The sequence below is a fragment of the Alosa pseudoharengus genome, unplaced genomic scaffold (assembly GCF_046254945.1).
Source record: "Alosa pseudoharengus isolate Yale_2024_CS ecotype anadromous, Long Island Sound unplaced genomic scaffold, YU_APseudo_1.1 YU_APseudo_1.1_scf_7, whole genome shotgun sequence".
NCBI lineage: Eukaryota > Metazoa > Chordata > Actinopteri > Clupeiformes > Clupeidae > Alosa > Alosa pseudoharengus.
This window is the reverse complement of record NW_027468859.1, coordinates 30336023-30354497: the sequence shown is the minus strand read 5'-3', so window position 1 is coordinate 30354497 and position 18475 is coordinate 30336023. Positions and strand designations below refer to the sequence as shown.

Sequence of the window (18475 nt, the reverse complement as noted above, 5' to 3'; positions counted from 1 at the left end):
ACGTTTGCTGTCTTTGTGTTCCCTCTCACCTTATTTGGAAATACGGGGCGTGCCTAGAAAATACTATTTAATTGACGTCATGCGTTGTGATTGGTTGGTCCCTCCCACGTGAGCTATCATTGGTTAATGAGATAGACATTAAGCCCTGAAACGTGACTGCACACCAAATGTGTGGCAACATGAGTACATAGTGTTCAACAGTAGACGCGACGCACAGTACAGGTTCAAGAAATCAAGACGTAGTAGGCTACTGCCTGTACACTGTTGCAATTACATAATCGAGCTCACGCTGCATCCCCAGTTTAACCCGGGGGTGACAGGGAACCTCACGTTGTCCTGAGTTTCCAACTCCACCCTAATGATATAGGCTACTCAATTACTAATTTACTAATTTAGTTTCATGCCAGACTATAAGGCATGAATTTAGGTCTTTAGATATATCATGGCAAATAAATGATAAGTTGACATATCAAGGATGATTGCATACATTTAATAACACATTAGGACATATTTACAAGTCCATCATTCAACATAAACTTAATCAAGAACTCAACATACTTTATTTACATAATATTCATTTTCAGACAGTCCAGCCCTCTGCATTGGTGCTATTTCATCCACTCCCCATAAGCCGACATCCCCTTGGGTCCAACCCACACAGGTAGTATTGTTTAGTATGCTGGCAGACGATCTGTCTGCGGGGATAAAGGTATTGTGTGTCCTTGTCTCAGATAGGCTATAGCCTATAAAGGGATCTCTTTCAGCTGTTGGTCCAAAACAGGTAGACACCCACAGAAACTAGACCTGTCTCATACATTAGGCTACTTCTCTCATGTCGATCAGTCAACACAGGGATGGTAGTATGAGGATGGGGGTCATAGTCTATCAAAAGAGCTGTGAAATGCATCTGGTTAAGGTCAAATCGGTCCCAAAGGTGTCTTAGAAAATCATTCTGTGTGAATGTTTCAAATGGCAGGATGATCTAGATGGTAACTGGCTGACTTGTGGCCCAGATCTGGCCCCTAGCCTGTCAGAGCCTAGAGCTGTTCAATAGAATCATCTGAGATGTTAAGGTGATGATGTCACTCCTGTTCCGGATGCATGCGTGCACGTGTGCTGATGGATCAGGCATGCTGTTCATTGAAGTTAGTGTTCTTATGATGTCATTGTGGGCATGGGGCGTGCGGGTTGACGTGGTGCCAAGGCCGGTGGCAGCCCGCGGTCAGTCTGAAGGGGAAGCAGAGGTCCCCGCTAGACGCTGCGTGGATGAACACACCTGCCAACAAGAGAACTATCTTCACTTGTACTCGTAGGAGTGAACAAATAATCATCACAATAACACTTCACAATAACACTTCCAGGAAGTAATCAGGAAAAAAAAAAAAAAATTCAATGAGGTAATAAACTTTTGAGGCACCAAACACCTCCCTCGTTTGAAAATGTAAATACAGCCATATCAAAAATGCTAGGAACTGCAGGCTAATTGTTTTCAGCAAAGGTTTTTTGAAAACATGAAGGCCGGCCAAGCAGCATCACACACTGTACTGCCAAGAGAAATCCTGGATGTACATGCAGATGACCAGAAGAGGGCAGTGCAGCACTTACTTGCCACAGTTTCTCTCTTGTTTCCTGTGTTTTCGCCTCCTGGCTCGTCCCCCCAGCCTGCGTCCACTACATTGAAAAGGTCACAGCACATAAGGGAACAATACAAACAGTAACAACATGTTTTCCTTACCCTCAGATAAACAAGCTGACCATGACCCAACCCACTTACCTCTTGTTGGTCAAATAACTCCTCTTTGGCCTGTTTTTTTTTTTTTTTGGGGGGGGGTAAACACACAAAAAAATCTAACTTTACTGATGGCAGAGGGTACAGGATAAATAATGATCTGTTATAATATTGGTCATTCATAGTGTTTGAAAATGTCATAATGACTGATATGAATAAAGTTGAAGAGAATTCAAAGTGTTTGTTCTGAATGGGTAACAAAGAGGAGAGTTCTAAAGAGAATAGCCAAGTTCAGAGGCAAGTTGAGCTCTAAAAAGAACAGTTCAGTTCTAAAGACAACAATTGAGTTCTAGAGACAACAGTTGATATGTGAGTTATAATAAGAACAGTTGACTCTAGAACTGGTCTGTATCTGTCCCAGATCCACTGTAGGAGGTCCTACCTGCATTCACAGGTGTCATGCTCCATGAAGCTGAGCTCTACGTAGCTCCTGGTTTTCTCAGAGGGAGTTATCCTCAGGAGCTGTGGGATCAGGGGGACAAATACCCATCAGGCAACAGGACACAGTTATGAACCAAAAGGGGCAAACACAAGGCAACGGGACACCAAAGGGGCAAAGTGGACACAGTTATTAGCCAAAGGGGAAACACAAGGCAACTATGGTATATGGTTACAGGTAAAGAACTTATGGTGCATACAATGAATTCAAATGTGCATAAAACCTATAAACAACGTTAATAATTTTAATAATGCTTAACAAATTCATAATACTTTTTATTTGTATATTGTCTTTCTAAAACCCAAGGTCGCTATAAAACGATGCACACTGATCTTAAGGTCAACCAAGAGGAATAAACAGAGGATATTCTAATGTATTTAGCATTTATTATGTCATTAAAAATATCAATGTGTTATAACTTATAACATGTAAAGCCATTGTATATCATGACATGCCAAAGAGATATTGCTTGATCTAAACCTGTAGAATGTGTGAGTTAATGAGCTAAATGTGTGATGAATCCACCAGAGTTGACGTGAGCGATTAGCTCAGAAGATTCTCGCAGCAATACCGTGAGCAAATACATTAAGAGACGTTAGACATTAACCTCTGTAGCCAAGCAGCAGTGGACTGTGGAAAAATTTTCGGTTGAAACCATCCCAGAATCAGCTGCCATGGGTAGTCATAGCGACAGCCTCAATTACCTGCATGGTGACGTTATGGGTGAGAGTGGGGTAGCACTCCAGGTTCTCGTCACTACAGCAACCGGAGCAGCGTCGTAGAAGAACGCAGCCGGGGCTGAAGACGTACTCGACCACGCCAGGGTACTCCTGCTCCACCTCCACCATGCTCTCCAGCGTGCGGCACAGGCTGCGCCCCCACACCTCATGGAACAGCAGCGGCGTCATCACTGCGCAGGGACACACACAGGTGGAGAGAGAGAGAGGGAGCTCCGTAAGTCATACAGCAGAGCAGCGAGACACTAGATAGACTCTTCACCTTACCCTGCACCTTACCCTCTTCACCTTACCCTGCACCTTACCCCCAAAAACTATATCTCCAAAAAGCTGTATCTACTGACAAGGTATGTTTCACGATTCTCGCAAGATGTCTTCAGGTCGACAATTCTTGAAATTGCATTACTGGTTCTCTCGGCAGCAACCAGCTACGGCTATCCTCTATGGCTATGCTGGGTGAACGATTGCACTATTACAAGTTCATTTACCATCAAATTGGCTTTGAAGAGGTTATATTAAGGTAAACATATTGCATAGTGTACCTTTAAGCTCAAAATTGTGCTTCTCACATTAAAAGGCCTCCATAACCTGGCTCTTTTGTGCATTATGCTATTTCAAACTGTGGAAAAAAGGTAATGATAAAGCTCATGGATTTGTTTACAAGCTAGCGAAACAGTTAGCATACGTTCGGCAGAACAATGTGGATGTTACAAGGTAAGAAACACGATTTAAAACGAGTTTCTTGTTTCTCACTTCCCTTTCCGGGACGGTAGTCTCAATGTTGCAAGGTTGGTTTTCCGTCTGGGGACGCTAGGGGCAGCGGGGAAAGTCACCATTTTCACCGGAACAGGTCATTTAACCATCCAAATGATTTCTAAACGGGTTTATTATGTGGAAATAGTAGCCAAGTTTCCCTTTAAATACTTATCTTTCTCTATTCAATACTGATTTAAAGACTTCATCATTTCTCCTTCTCATTTCTCTTTCTCTGCTACTTTGTGTGTTATTTTCTGGCCCTTTTTCAGAGTTTAGGCCTTGAGCTCTATAAAGTGCCTTGAAACTGTTGTTCATAGCACTATAATGAATAACACTGAATTCAAAATTTAATTTACTATGCTTGATTGGACATTGCCTCAGTTGTAAGTCAGTGTGGATAACAAAGCCTGTTACACATTATGAACAAATTGCATATTATGTTGATGATTAGCTGGTTTATAGCTAATAGACCTCTCCAGAATATATCCCGCCTCCTAGCTTCCGTATCCATCCAACTTCCGGGCGTGGATTGTCTATGGGAAATAACATGGCGTTTTGAAAGATCGTACCTGTCAAACTCTGTAGGTGACAAAGTAGAAAAAGCTGCTGGGCAGATTGGCCTACACACTTCTGCCATGTAGTTTCCACTGGATTTTTTGTTTTTCGGTGCCGTTTAAGTAGTATAGTCTATAGTATACTACTTAAACGGCACCGACAATCAAAAAATCCAGTGGAAACTATATGGCAGAAGTGTGTAGGCCAATCTGCCCACCAACTTTTTCAACTTCGCTACCTACAGATGTTTTACCGGTATGATATTTCGAAACGCCATGTTATTTCTCATAGACAATCCACGCCCGGAAGTTGGATGGATACGGAAGTTACGGAGGCGGGACTTATTCTGGAGAGGTCAATGCGAATGCTGTTGAATATAAAAATTCTGTAGACAAACTGCAGATTATATGCTGAAATCATGATTCTAGTAACAGAGTCATTATTTACTTTTTTTTGTAACTTTGGCAGTGGTTACAGCTGTATGAAATACATGCAAGTGTGAAATGGATGCAGTCCGGTACACATATGCTATCACTCACCTTTACTCTGGTTTTTGCTGAGGGAGGTAGAAGCCTGAAAGACAAGATAATGAAATCAGCATACATGTCACTGATAAGTCACTCCTCATTAAGGGCTCATGAAGATCACCAACACACAGCTGACAGCTTTTGTGATGGACAAAATGGCGCAAATAACAGCCCAGAGGTCACAAATGCATATTCATATGGGAAGGACCACTCAGTCAGTCAGTCAGGACCATTCAGTCAGTCATCTGCTTCCTGTCTCATACACACACTCATTTGTTTACATCCAGGGCACACTCATTCATACCCAAGACAAAGATAATTAATGCGTAGCAAGATGGGTCGTCCTAGTTCATGTCTATGAGCGCAAAGTGGAGTTCAGTCAGAGACGGGCTCTGGTTCAGTTTGGAGGGTTTGGAGATCATGATACCGTGTCCGAAATGTGCATCCATTGCTCAGAAAAATAAGGCTTTGACAAATTCTGGGAAATTCTTGGATTCTGCCATAGACCTCAATGTTAAAAAGGGAGCCCGATCACTGCATAAATGGGGGATAGTGGCCCCCCCTCGTGCGGGGCGTGTACTACTGCTACCCTATTTGCATACATTTCAGGGGACAGGAAATGGCCTCTCAGGAAGTATCTTATTAATCAACCATCTTTGCCCAAGAGCAGGCTGGCAATCATGCACCAGGAGACTACACACTACTGCCTCCTAGTGGTGGAGAGTGGCACTACTGCAGAAGTAGGCCTCATGACCACCGAAATTCAGGCACACACCTGTGCCCCCCCCTTCCCACACACACACCTCCCCCCAACCCTCACCCCTCAAGTGTCTGCATTCCTCGTACTAAATGAGCAAAGGAAGATCGCTTCGCTCACTGTGCGCTAAGGCCATGACCGGTACGCATCGCAGACAAGATCTTTTTTTTTTAATATACTTTATTGCAATTGTTTATCTACATCCATGTAAGGTACCCACTTCACTTATTTCACATGTTACATTGCAATTTTTGTTTTTTGTTATTTTATACCTAAACATGATAGAAAAACTGATACAAAACAAAACATGACACACGGAAAAAAGGGGGGAGGGAAAGAAGGGAAGTGGTATTTGAGCCTACTTGTGTATTTTATTCTATGTGCAATTGTACTTGTTTTTAGGTATTTATAGGTGCGTTTTTGGCCATTTATAGGGGGGTGTTTAAGCCTACAGGTGTTTTCTTGTCCTGTGTGGAGTTATATGTGTTGTTGACCGATGTGTGCATATCATTTCTATTATTGAAATAAATAATTATTTTATGTAGTATTTTTTCTGGGTATAACTTATTCCATTTACTAAGTTGGTTCCTAACTACTCTAAAGGTAAGTCTTTCCATATCCAAAATGTTTTCTATTGTGCTATGCCACTTACAAAAATCTGGGGGCGGTAACACTTTATAATAACTACACACAATTAATCATTTATTAAACCTTGGTTACTTATTAGTTAATGGTTTGTTCATCATTAGTAATTTCTTGTTCATACATAATTTATCATCAGTAAAACATTTGTTCACACAATTATAAATGGTTTGTTCATAGTAAATAAGCCTATCAAAAAAATATGTTTGTAAGTACATGATTTATACTTAATAAGTAATGAAACAACCACTTATAATGAAATAATTTTCTTATTATAAACCAGTTGCAAACTATTACAAAATGCTTTGTTCATCATTTGTAAAGCATTGTTCCTATGTTAATTCTCATAAATAAAGTATTTGTACACACAGTTATAAATGGATTGTTCATAGTAAATAAGCCTATATCTAAAATATGTTTATGAATTATTGTTAATACTTAAATATAAATAAAGAAATCATTTCAGAAATTAAATTGCCTAACAGACAACAGCCTAATTTCGAGGTATCACTGGACTATTAATATGCCTAACTATAATACCTATTAAATAAATGTAAAGGACACAGAATAATGACAGAACTGTAAGCTCAAATTCAAAAACGTTTGAAGTCTACTCAAACATAAGGGAATATAAATAAATTGTGTTGCATATAGCCAGCTTAATTAAAGGAGAATTCCGGTGTGATTTTGACCTAAAGTGTTTTGAAACATGATACCGAGTGTGAACGTATGTCTCATAGCCCATCTCGGCTTGTCCCCTGCACTCCGAAATCTGGCGCTAGTTAGCCGATGCTACCAACAAGGCGGTCAATGGTGGTGCCTCGGCATCGGCACAGCCATGCAAATAAATCACTGTTTTACACCATTTACGAGGCTCAATGTATCTCCACACTTCATTGGTAGACTTCCGAGGGCCCTGACATTTAAAACGAGACATTGAGAACTTTGAAAAAGCACTGGTAGTTTACTTACAAGACGATTTATACAGACAGTATCTTCTCGAAGTTTAGCGTTTGCAGCCATCTTGAATTTAGTCACGATAAGTCGAGCGACGAGTAAGAATGAACAGGTATGATAAGGAATCAGATTCCAATAATAATTCCGTGGAAATGCATGGATTCCAGTTGCTGCTACTGGAAGAAACTAATCCATGCATTTCCACAGAATTATTTTTGGAATCTGATCCCTTATCATACCTGTTCATTCTTACTCGTCGCTCGACTTATCGTGACTAAATTCAAGATGGCTGCAAACGCTAAACTTCGTGAAGATACTGTCTGTATAAATCGTCTTGTAAGTAAACTACCAGTGCTTTTTCAAAGTTCTCAATGTCTCGTTTTAAATGTCAGGGCCCTCGGAAGTCTACCAATGAAGTGTGGAGATACATTGAGCCTCGTAAATGGTGTAAAACAGTGATTTATTTGCATGGCTGTGCCGATGCCGAGGCACCACCATTGACCGCCTTGTTGGTAGCATCGGCTAACTAGCGCCAGATTTCGGAGTGCAGGGGACAAGCCGAGATGGGCTATGAGACATACGTTCACACTCGGTATCATGTTTCAAAACACTTTAGGTCAAAATCACACCGGAATTCTCCTTTAATGTCAATTTAAAGATTATGATTAGCAGTTTCTATGCTGTTTCCAATGATAGATAGGAAGCCATGTTATTGTTTAAACTATTGTTGCTTCTTGCCCACATTACCTTTCACTTGCTGCAGGGACGCACACATTGCATGAGCGCTCATAAGCGTTCTACATGCTGGAAATCTTAGTTCTCAGATGTAGAACTCAAATGTGTCTTGACACCGCCGTTTGTAAGATCAAATGAGATGTTCTAAATGGGACGCGATGTAATGAAGCAGTTTTTTTCCAAGCGTCTTGGAGACGTATGTGTGCTGACTGGGCTATGTAGTTGATGACACCAAATTAATAAGTAGGCTATTTTATGATTGGGGAAACTTTTAGCCTATAGTTTATTTTTCTTTCAGTCCGCGGTTCCATAGGGTACCATTCAATCTTGCTGCAAATGATCAGACGTTAAGCACCGGGCATAACTTAATTTCGCGGCTACGTGGACCAGTAGGTGAATTGTTGAGGAGGCCCATAGTTTGAGAAAAGCTGCAATCATAGACAGAGAAAGCATAATGCTCTGAGAACAGTAGCCAAGGTCTTTCTGCACAAACAACAAGTGCCTTGGTGCGCGCACCCCCGCTTTCACTTTGACTTTTCGTTTAGCATAATGTGGTAACAATTATCATTTCAATTCTACCTCAAATCTGATCACTGCAGATGTTATAATGCAGACCCAAGCAGCAGCACAGCTTTGAAAGACGCACACTTAGAATTTGATCAGAGCGACTGTGGTTCTTCACTGACGCGATTGGCTGGATGACCGTTCAATCAAATCAACAGACCTATTTGTGTCTCTGTGTGTGCGCGTTATCAGAGCCCATACGGTTCCAACTCTTTACGAGAGCGTTTATTTCCATATTTTACTTTCGTTTTAATCTGACAAAAAGTGTGGGGGATAGAATCGTGTTCCAGCAAAAGTGTGTACGTTATAACACCCACATCCCCCACGCTTGCTACGCCGCTGCACTAATGATTAGTTAGGGTGAGGATACATATTTTATAAACCACTTCCTAATACTATAATTCATGATTAATTCAGGGGTTATAAGTGGTTAGTTAATGATATTTTGTGAGCTTATCTAAAGTGAGGACTTTCTATGCCTTGCAACACATTTTCAAATGAGTTGTAAAGATTACATTCACATTCATTGATTTAGCAGACAAGCGACGTACACATGTCAATTAAATTGAAGGCCATTGACATAACAGTGAAAGCCGGGAACCGAACCCCCAACTTTTCAGGCTACTGAATGCTAGTGCAGCTCCTTATCCACTACACTACCTTGGCCGAGATAGAAAACCCTACAACTATGCAAGAGTTTCTGTTTTCTTCTACTACACACTGTTATTAAACATCAGTAAACTATTATTAAATGCTGTATTCTTCATTTGTAAAGCATTATTCCTACATTAATTCTCATCTGTAAATCATGTTTAGACACAGTTAAAAATGGTTTCTTCATAGTAAATACGCATATCTATATTATATTTTTGAATTGACGGTTGTAATACCACTGGACAGAGGTAGTGTAGTGGATAGGGAGCCGGGTTAACATGCAGTAACCCATAAAGTTGGGGGTTCAAACCCCGGCATTCACCAATGTGGCCTTGCCTTTTAATTTCATTGACATGTGTAAGTCGCTTTGGGTGAAAGTGTCGGCTAAATGAATAAATGCAAGTGTAAACTTTATTACTCATTTGTAAATGTGTTGCAAGGCATAAAACGTCCTCACTTTAGATGAGCTCACAAAATATCATTAACTAACCACTTGTAACTTCTGAGTTAATTATTAGTTATAGTATTAGAAAGTGGTTTATAAAATATGTATCCTCACCCTAACTAATCATTAGTGCATGTGTATGTAACAACTGTTAAATAATGGAAATATTTCTTAATCAAAAACATATTATTGCATCATTTATTAAGTATTAACAATAATGTATAAACTATTTAAGTTATAAACTTATTTACTATCAACAAACTATTTATAAATGTGTGAACAAATGCTTTACTGATGATACATTAGAAATTACTAATGATGAACAAACCATTAACTAATAAGTAACAAAGGCTTAATAAATGATGAATTGTGTGTAGTTATTATAAAGTGTTACCGGGGCTTTTTCTTGTTTCCATCCCCTTGTTAGTTGTTTTATTGCAGATATACGTATTATATTGAACAATTTTTGATATTTAGGTTCTATTTTCTTGGACAGGCCTATACCTAAACGGTTTTCTAATGTTAAGGTCTGTTGCAACTCAAAAATATATTTTATCGCTTTTTCAAATTCCTTCCAGAATGTTTTTAGTAGGGCTGGGACAACGCGTCGACGTAATCGATGACGTCGACGCAAAAAATACGTCGACGCAAAATATGAGCGTCGATTCGTCAAGCATAATGTGTGCTGCAAAATATTTTTAATTTTACACCTTCAGTGTTTTCCATACATTGACTAATCTGTGGCTGGGCACCACGAAATCAAAACCGGCCACCACACATTGATGTTCTATGTTGTAGGCCTGCTATTTAAATTAAAGATAAGATAAAATAATTTCATTGAGCTGCACTTTTACTCACACAGCCTTTCCTCGCCCCGCCCGCTCTCCTCGTAACGAGCCCGCTGCTCCTCCTCTGCATGTGCATTTAACAAAATATTCACGATTGTTGAAGGATTGTTGTTGCCACATAGAAGCGCTGCATAGAACACAGTGGGCTACATTGCTATTAAATCCGCTTAGCATCGTGACCATGCTGCGCAAATTTGTTCAAAACCGCTGCATTAAAGTTAAAGTAAACTCTTCTAAGGTCTTATCACAACATAGTACATTGAGGAGATTAAACGAAGTTAAGTTACAGTAGGCCTATGCAATCAAGCAGTAGCCCTATATCAAAGCCTAATACTGTTTGGATGTCAAGTTTAGCATGCTTACTTGCAGCTGCTTGTATTACTCATGCAGGGCTCATTTGACTCTGTTTGCAAAATCCCGATGGAAATGGAAAAGTGTTTTCAAGACTCAAAAGTGCTTGTCCAAAGGAGAAGTACGAACTGTTATTTGAACTACGTTATGAATTGCATCCACACATGATTCCCACACAAACGTCTTAAAATGACAGGCACTCAATTAGACATACACTACTGAACTTTATTGAATGCTACCTCTGACTAAGAATACATTACTTTGCACTTGTAGTTACTTGCACTTCAGTCTTTTATTTTGGAATCTTAAGAGCAATAAACATATATTGCAATGTTAAAGAATTCATGTTTTTTCATTCAGATATGTAAATAAACATGTATAAGATGCTATTAGTGAATTAATGGGGAGATAATCGATAATCGAATCGGACTGAAAAAATGAATCGTTAGATTAATCGATGCATCGAAAAAATAATCGCTAGATTAATCGTTTAAAAAATAATCGTTTATCCCAGCCCTAGTTTTTAGTACTGGGCATAAGAAAGAAATATGCCTATAATTAGCGTTTTGCTTTCCACAGCTTCTCCAACAACTAGTCCCTAACGGCTGAGATTTCCCGCATTTGTCAGGTGTAATAAAAAATCTCTGTTGTAATTTCCACGCAAATTTATTCCAATATTTTGATTGTGTTATTGCAATATTTCCTTTTAGTGACTCTGTCCAGCTTTCCATTGTAATATACATTTTCAACTCTTTTTCCCATTTTTCTTTAACTTCAACCTTTACCAAGGTGAGTTTTTGGAGTATTTTGTATATTCTTGAAAGATTCCCCTTACCTGTATTCCTATTCTTAATTAAATATTGTACTAAATAATTTTCTGTTTACTCCGCTAAGTTTTCCTTAACATAACTTCAGACCTGTAGATACTTGAAGAAGTGTTTTTTTTATCTAAGTCATATCTTGAAGCTATATTTTCATATGTATCCACCATGTGTTTGTTCAAAACTTGTGAGAATGATATTAATCCTTTATTAGCCCAATCAAGATTTGGTCCATTCAATTTGGTAGGAAGTCTGGGTCATGCGCCATCTCCCTGAGATATACATAATCAGTCTTGATTTTCAGTTTTTTACAAATTCGTTTCCAAGTTCTTATTGTGTTCAAGATGCTAAAATTTTGACCTGTGTGAAGATTTTGAGTCTTTTTCCCTAGGAAAGGTAAAGTCCCTAATGATACAGTGGCCAATTCTCTTTCTATTCTAATCCACTTAGTTTCTACTTCCTTATTCATCCATATCATTATTGTTTGAATTTGTGTTGTATAAAAGTAGTTTTGTAAGTTTGGCACACCTAACCCCTTCTTCCCTTTGTTGAGTTAAAGATTTTAATTTAATTCTATGTCTTCTATTATTCCAAATGAAATTAGAAATCAATTTGTTCCATACCTTAAACTGGGATTCTAAGAGTGCCAATAGTAATGCCTGAAACAAAAATAAAAATCTTGGGAGGACCATCATTTTAATAGTTTCCACCCTTCCGAACATTCCTTCTGGTATTATTCTCCATCCTGCCTTACCTTATGCTCCAGCACGCCATAGTTATTCTCATACAGATCATTCAGTTTCCTACTTATGTAGATACCCAGATATTTTATCTTCTGCACATATTTAAAGTTATAGCAGTCTTTGACCTCTTGTGTAATTTCTTTCCCAATTATTAAGGCTTCACATTTATGTTCATTTACCTTATATCCTGAAAGTGTACTATATTCTTGGATTGTTTTCTTTAACTCCGGCACTGATTCGTCTGGTTCTGCTAAATAAACTATAATATCGTCTGCATATAATGCTAATTTATGTACATCTTGTCCTATATGTATCCCTTTTATACATGTGTTTTGTCTTATTGTTGCTGCTAGCACCTCAATATATATTGCAAATAAAAGAGAAGAGAGAGGGTCTCCTTGCCTAGTACCTCTTTGTATTTTAATATTTCTAGATAAAGTACTATTCGTTTTTATTCTAGAGGTTGGATTTCTATATATTGCTTTTAACCATAAACAGAATGTTTTATTTAAACCTATTTTATTAAAAACCTCAAACATAAATGGCCAGCTAACTAAATCGAATGCCTTTTCTGCATCTAATGTAATTAAAGACAAGATCTGAGATTTTGTCTCGGGGCAAGATTTAGATGTTGCTTGTTCATGCTTTCATACTGTATCTTGCAGGGTTGACTATTGCAATGCTCTCCTGACTGGCCACCCCAGACTCCTGCTCTCTACTCTTTTTAAACAGGCAATACTGAGCACAGGCTGAGCTGAAACTGAAACATTTGTCTCTGTTCTTGTCAATGTAACATCCTCATTACACTCTTATGGTTTTCAGTGCATCATCTTTTTAGGATCGGGCTGCTTGTGGGGTCCTGTTCCATATGGTCACCTACTCTTGCCTAGCATGAGAGTTGGCTATGTGCATGGAAGAAGATCAAACACACCCAGGACCAGTTTCAAGACCGGACATGGATTCAGTTAAATTCAGTTCAGTTCAGTTCAATTCAATTCAATTCAATTCAATTCCATTTTATTTACATAATGGCATATGAATATGTCTTCAGGCACTTCACAGGGCATAGCTAGAACTTAATCCCTTTAGTGCGAGCACTATGGCAACTGAAGCGGACTAGGCTTAATCTACATTCTGGAAACTGGAGCAAGGAATTGGACTGCAACTGGCTCCCACAGTTTAAACTGAACTTTTTTTTCTAACACCTCATCCTTTTACATGCCCTAGAGGCCCCTGATCCTTTCATATGCCCTAGAGGTCAGATCAATGCACTGCTTTGATTAGCAGATGTGATACTTGAATCTTGTTTTGGTTTGGGTCTTATCAGTCTGATCGTGTCAGCAATCCTTGCCCTGCTCCTGTCAGCAGACTGCTTCAGTCCCAGCGTATTGTTAGGTGGTTAGCGGTAAGACAACACAGCAAGTGCGAGGCTGCCAGAAATCCTCTGCACGAGCTAGTCTGCACGTAACAACTGCCCTTACCTAAAACATTCCTTCTCTCGCTTTTTTTTTTTTTTTCCAGGGCACTTTTTTTTCAGACAGGACAAAAAATCTGGGGTCTGTCACCATGGAGACGGTTGCCAGCCACGGAGTGCCCTGCTGAGCAGAGCATAAAAAGACACGACAGGAAATGTTTATCTTTGTGTGTGTGTGTGTGTATGTGTGTGTGTGTGTGTGACAGCATACTCTGAGGTAAAAGGGGCATCGTTCTGGATGTACGTATACACGCACACACACACACACACACACAGTTTTCGACCTAGTGGGTATCTCTCTTTCTCTTTCTCCCTGTCTCTCTCTCTCTCTCTCTCTCTCTCTCTCTTTCTCTCTCTCTCTCTGTGACCATGCACAATGGAGGCAATGAGGGGGCAGCCCTGAGATAGCTGAGCTGTATAGCCCACTGGCCTGCATCAGGTTCAGGTTCTGGGCTCCCCGCACAGGGAGGCCTGTCTTTGGGCAGCAGCGCCTGACCCGTGCTGCTGTCAGGGTCGTTAGTTCCTGCCGTGGGGCCTGTCTGGACTCCTGCCCATATGGCGGCCGGGGCCACGGAGGGCACTAATGAGACGATTGGTGGGGCCGGAGTGACGGGCGGGTGGGCCGAGCGGAACCAAGTGGACCGGACACACACACACACACACACACACACTGAGCACTGACCAGAGGGGCAGGGCATACAGGCTCCGATGCACTCTCAGAGAAGAGCGTGGGGGGGGGGGTGAGTTGCGGGCTCCAATGCACACACACAGAGGAGAGTAGAGAGGTGTGGGGAGGGGGGGGGGGGTAGTTTGGCGGGTCGGGGTGGCGTCAGTTGGGGGCTCCAATGCACTCACAGGGAAGAGCAGGAGGTGGGGGGCTTCTCCAACAGGGCCCAGTGGAACGTGTAGAAGAACACATAGGCAATGATGAGGGACCGAGACAGGCAGGAGATGGGGCAATCGGGGCAATTGATGTGTGTTGAAACTGGGGCTCATGTTGGTAGGACCAGCGGAGGATAGCTGTGTGAGGCTGGGCTCAGGAAAAGCTGGGTAGAGTTGAAAAGGCGAGACCTGAGGAAAGCTACAGTATCCCCCGGCGAAATGGCCGCCATGCTGCACTGTTGCAGTCATGCTCCTCCGAGTGACCACTGACCAACACCAACACAGCACCTGGACCAGACTAGACAGTGCAAAGCACAGACTGAGAATTTGGAGAATGAATGGCAGAATGGGCGAAACAAAAGCCTGCGACAAAGAAACTCAGAGCGGCGACAGGCCAGAGGCTGACCCCCACATGACGTCTGGTTACCTATTCATTTATTGAGCTAGATGGGTTCTGATCCAACTGTTGCAGATACTGTCTTATATCTCAATGACATACGGTAGCCCTATAATGAATGCATTTAAAAAGAACCAGTCTTCCGTACCAATGTTGTCTCATATGCTACAAATCCCTCTCTATGTCTTCATGCATATTCCATTGTGACTCTCTCTCTCTCTCTTTCTCTCTCTCTCTCTCTCTCTCTCTCTTTCTCTGTCCATATTCTCACTCTTCCACCATATTCGCATTGTAACTCTCCCTCTCTGTATTACTGTATTCTCCACCTCTCTGTGGTGTCGAGCACTGCTGTTGGCCATAAAGTCTCCAGGCGCGTGATAACTCTGACAAACCTCACAGCCCGGTAACCGGGTACGAGAGGACAGGCCCATAAACTAGGCTCGCCAGAGAGGCCTTCCACTCTCACACAGTATGGGTTTCGGCAGGCCTTCCTCTCCCACATGGTGTGGGTTTCGGTAGGCCACATCTGGGCTTGTTCCAGGGCTCTGATAAATCACATAATTTGGGTTTTAATGGGTCTCTTCGGCAAGGGCCACAGACGGGGACATAAAACATACTCGCTGGTGGAGAGCCGGCTGGAGGCAGTTAGTCGAAAAATAAATGTCATGTCCTACGTAGCAGCTGGATCAGAGGCGGTGGTTCTGAAACAGTTCTGGTGTCGTGTCCTACGTAGCAGCTGGATCAGAGGCGGTGGTTCTGAAACAGTTCTGGTGTCGTATCCTACGTAGCAGCTGGATCAGAGGCGGTGGTTCTGAAACAGTTCTGGTGTCATATCCCAGATAGCAGCTGGATCAGAGGCGGTGGTTCTAAAACAGTTCTGGTGTCATGTCCCAGATAGCAGCTGGATCAGAGGACCGTGGTGGATGCTGGTGCTGGTCAAGGATTTGTTCCAGAATAAGGTTCCATCTGGGGGTGGGGTTCAGGGTGCCCATGGTGCTGATAGAGGGAGGAGGCAGAGCTGATGGAGCAGAGCGTCCTACTGTGCAGAGCTGATGGAGCACCCTACTACACCACCCTACAGAGCGTCCTACTGTGCAGAGCTGATGGAGCACCCTACTACACCACCCTACAGAGCGTCCTACTGTACAGGGCTGATGGAGCATCCTACTGTACAGGGCTGATGGAGCAGAGCACCCTACTACACCATCCTACAGAGCTTCCTACTGTACAGAGCTGATGGAGCAGGGCACCCTACTGTACAGGGCTGATGGAGCACCCTACTACACCATCCTACAGAGCTTCCTACTGTACAGGGCTGATGGAGCAGAGCACCCTACTACACCATCCTACAGAGCTTCCTACTGTACAGAGCTGATGGAGCAGAGCACCCTACTGTACAGGGCTGATGGAGCAGAGCTTCCTACTGTACAGGGCTGATGGAGCAGAGCACCCTACTACACCATCCTACAGAGCTTCCTACTGTACAGAGCTGATGGAGCAGAGCTTCCTACTGTACAGGGCTGATGGAGCAGAGCTTCCTACTGTACAGGGCTGATGGAGCAGAGCTTCCTACTGTACAGGGCTGATGGAGCAGAGCACCCTACTACACCATCCTACAGAGCACCCTACTGTTGAATGAAGAGGTAGAAGTAGAAGTGGTGCAGGCAAGCCCATAATACCCAAACACTTACAAACACAAACACACATGTGCAGTGCACATACACACACACACACACACGCACCGTGCACACATACACAGACATGCACACACATACAAACACACATACACATTACCAAAGTCTTCCACTCTTTCACTCAATCTCTTGGATTTCTTTTGGTCTTTATCAGCTGAAGCCTCCTAGCTGGCACGCAGTCTTTGTTTTGCTACTGCAACCCCTTCCACACCACTGACATACAGTAGCTATGATCTTCACAGAACATTCAATTGTATTCCAACTAAATCAGGAAGCATTAGCCTAATATGTTTTTTCCTTTTTTATGAGCTTGAAAAATGAGGTAAGGGGTGGGTTGGGGTTTGAAATAGCTGGCAGAGAGAGAGAGCTTGCTGCCAGTCACATATAGACACATTATTGTTTTACCAACAGCTAATGTGAAAGCAAAGGTCATAGTTTTTCAGAGGAAATTGACCATGCCATGTCTACATTATTATATATTTTTTTTAACAATGAGATATGAGCTACAATGAGATATGAGCTACAATGAGATATGAGCTACTGCTACTGCTATAACACAGATAAAGAGATTCCCTTAGGTACGTCATGCTGTGCAAATAGAAAGGACCATTTACAGTGACAACACCAACGGGGTGCATGAACATTACATGAAACACAATTAAGATCAACAGACAGAAGGCAAACACCCAATAATCATAATCTGTTTAAACTTCGCTGCTTGAACTATACCTCTTATCTTTTTGAAACCAAATATGGGAGATTTAATACCACAACTGCACAACACCAACTGCTGCGCGCCCTGCTACATTTGCATACGCGCAGTTTCATTATTTTGCCAGATCTATAAAAATGAGCTATAAGGAAGTTTTTCTTTTTAACTTCGCGATACTCCAGCGCTCCCATCATTCATGCTCCTCCGGCAGACACAAACACATTGAGGGTTCCACATACCTGGGCACAGTGGGCAGGTGAGAAGTTGAACAGCAGGGTCGCGAAGATCTGAGAGATGCCGAGGAAACTTTTCATTTCGAGCGTCTATCATTCAACAGGGGACGGTGAATGTCGACTGCCCCTTGAGAAACGGAGCGAATTCCCTTTAGGACTCGGGGCGGAGAGAGAGACCGGTCATCGCCAGGCGTGTTTCAGGGGAGAGAAGAGATAGTTGGTTTCGCGTTCTCCCTTAATAAACTAATCCCAACCGGATATTCACGTGAATTACTTGCCTTTTCAGCCGACGATGCTCTTATAAACGAATGAAAAGAAAACAAGGCTGTATGAAACTTAATAAAAGTTACAGTGTAGGCTAAGCCTTTAGTCTTTCATCAGGTAACCTTACTGGCAGCGTAATGTGATATTTGATATCTAGTTATTAAACAGCAATGATTGCTCTGCTTCGTAGACACAGCTCCTTTGATGGACGCACCTCAGCAATCTCCCATAATCTGCGTTGGTGCCCTCTAGCCTAGTTCCCTAGAATGTGTCCAGACAGCGGTGATGGAGATGTCTTGGCAGCGGCAGGCGTGTCAAGCAGGCTCCTCTGTAAAGCGCAGTCTGGCTGCTTCACAAATTTACCCAGGAGCAAACCTAAATACATGTGAGTGACGTCATGCCAAACAGGATGGAAAGTCATTATTGGGTCAGACTTCCTATCATTTCAATCTTTTCTCTCTCTTTGTCACTCACTCCTCCGTTCGTCACCTAGAGACGA

General features: G+C 41.8%; 1 protein-coding gene across 1 annotated transcript; it reads right to left on the bottom strand.

The window, feature by feature from the left end:
• Positions 1-474: 474 nt before the first annotated feature.
• Positions 475-18290, bottom strand: LOC143109458 (snake venom vascular endothelial growth factor toxin-like). The gene is made up of 7 exons (XM_076272200.1): positions 17719-18290; positions 4816-4849; positions 2933-3138; positions 2172-2251; positions 1775-1804; positions 1606-1671; positions 475-1276 (listed from the first exon to the last, which is right to left on the bottom strand). Exons 1-7 carry the CDS (start codon positions 17791-17793, stop codon positions 1252-1254), a joined length of 516 nt encoding a protein of 171 aa, XP_076128315.1. The 5' UTR covers positions 17794-18290; the 3' UTR covers positions 475-1251.
• Positions 18291-18475: the final 185 nt, after the last annotated feature.

Excerpts from the sequence above, each read along its gene's own strand:
- LOC143109458 (XM_076272200.1), bottom strand. The coding sequence starts at position 17,793 with ATGAAAAGTTTCCTCGGCATCTCTCAGATCTTCGCGACCCTGCTGTTC. Across the intron at positions 4,850-17,718 it reads CACCTGCCCACTGTGCCCAG|GCTTCTACCTCCCTCAGCAA; the intron begins GTATGTGGAACC and ends CTTGTCTTTCAG. Across the intron at positions 1,672-1,774 it reads AGTTATTTGACCAACAAGAG|TGGACGCAGGCTGGGGGGAC; the intron begins GTAAGTGGGTTG and ends TTTTCAATGTAG.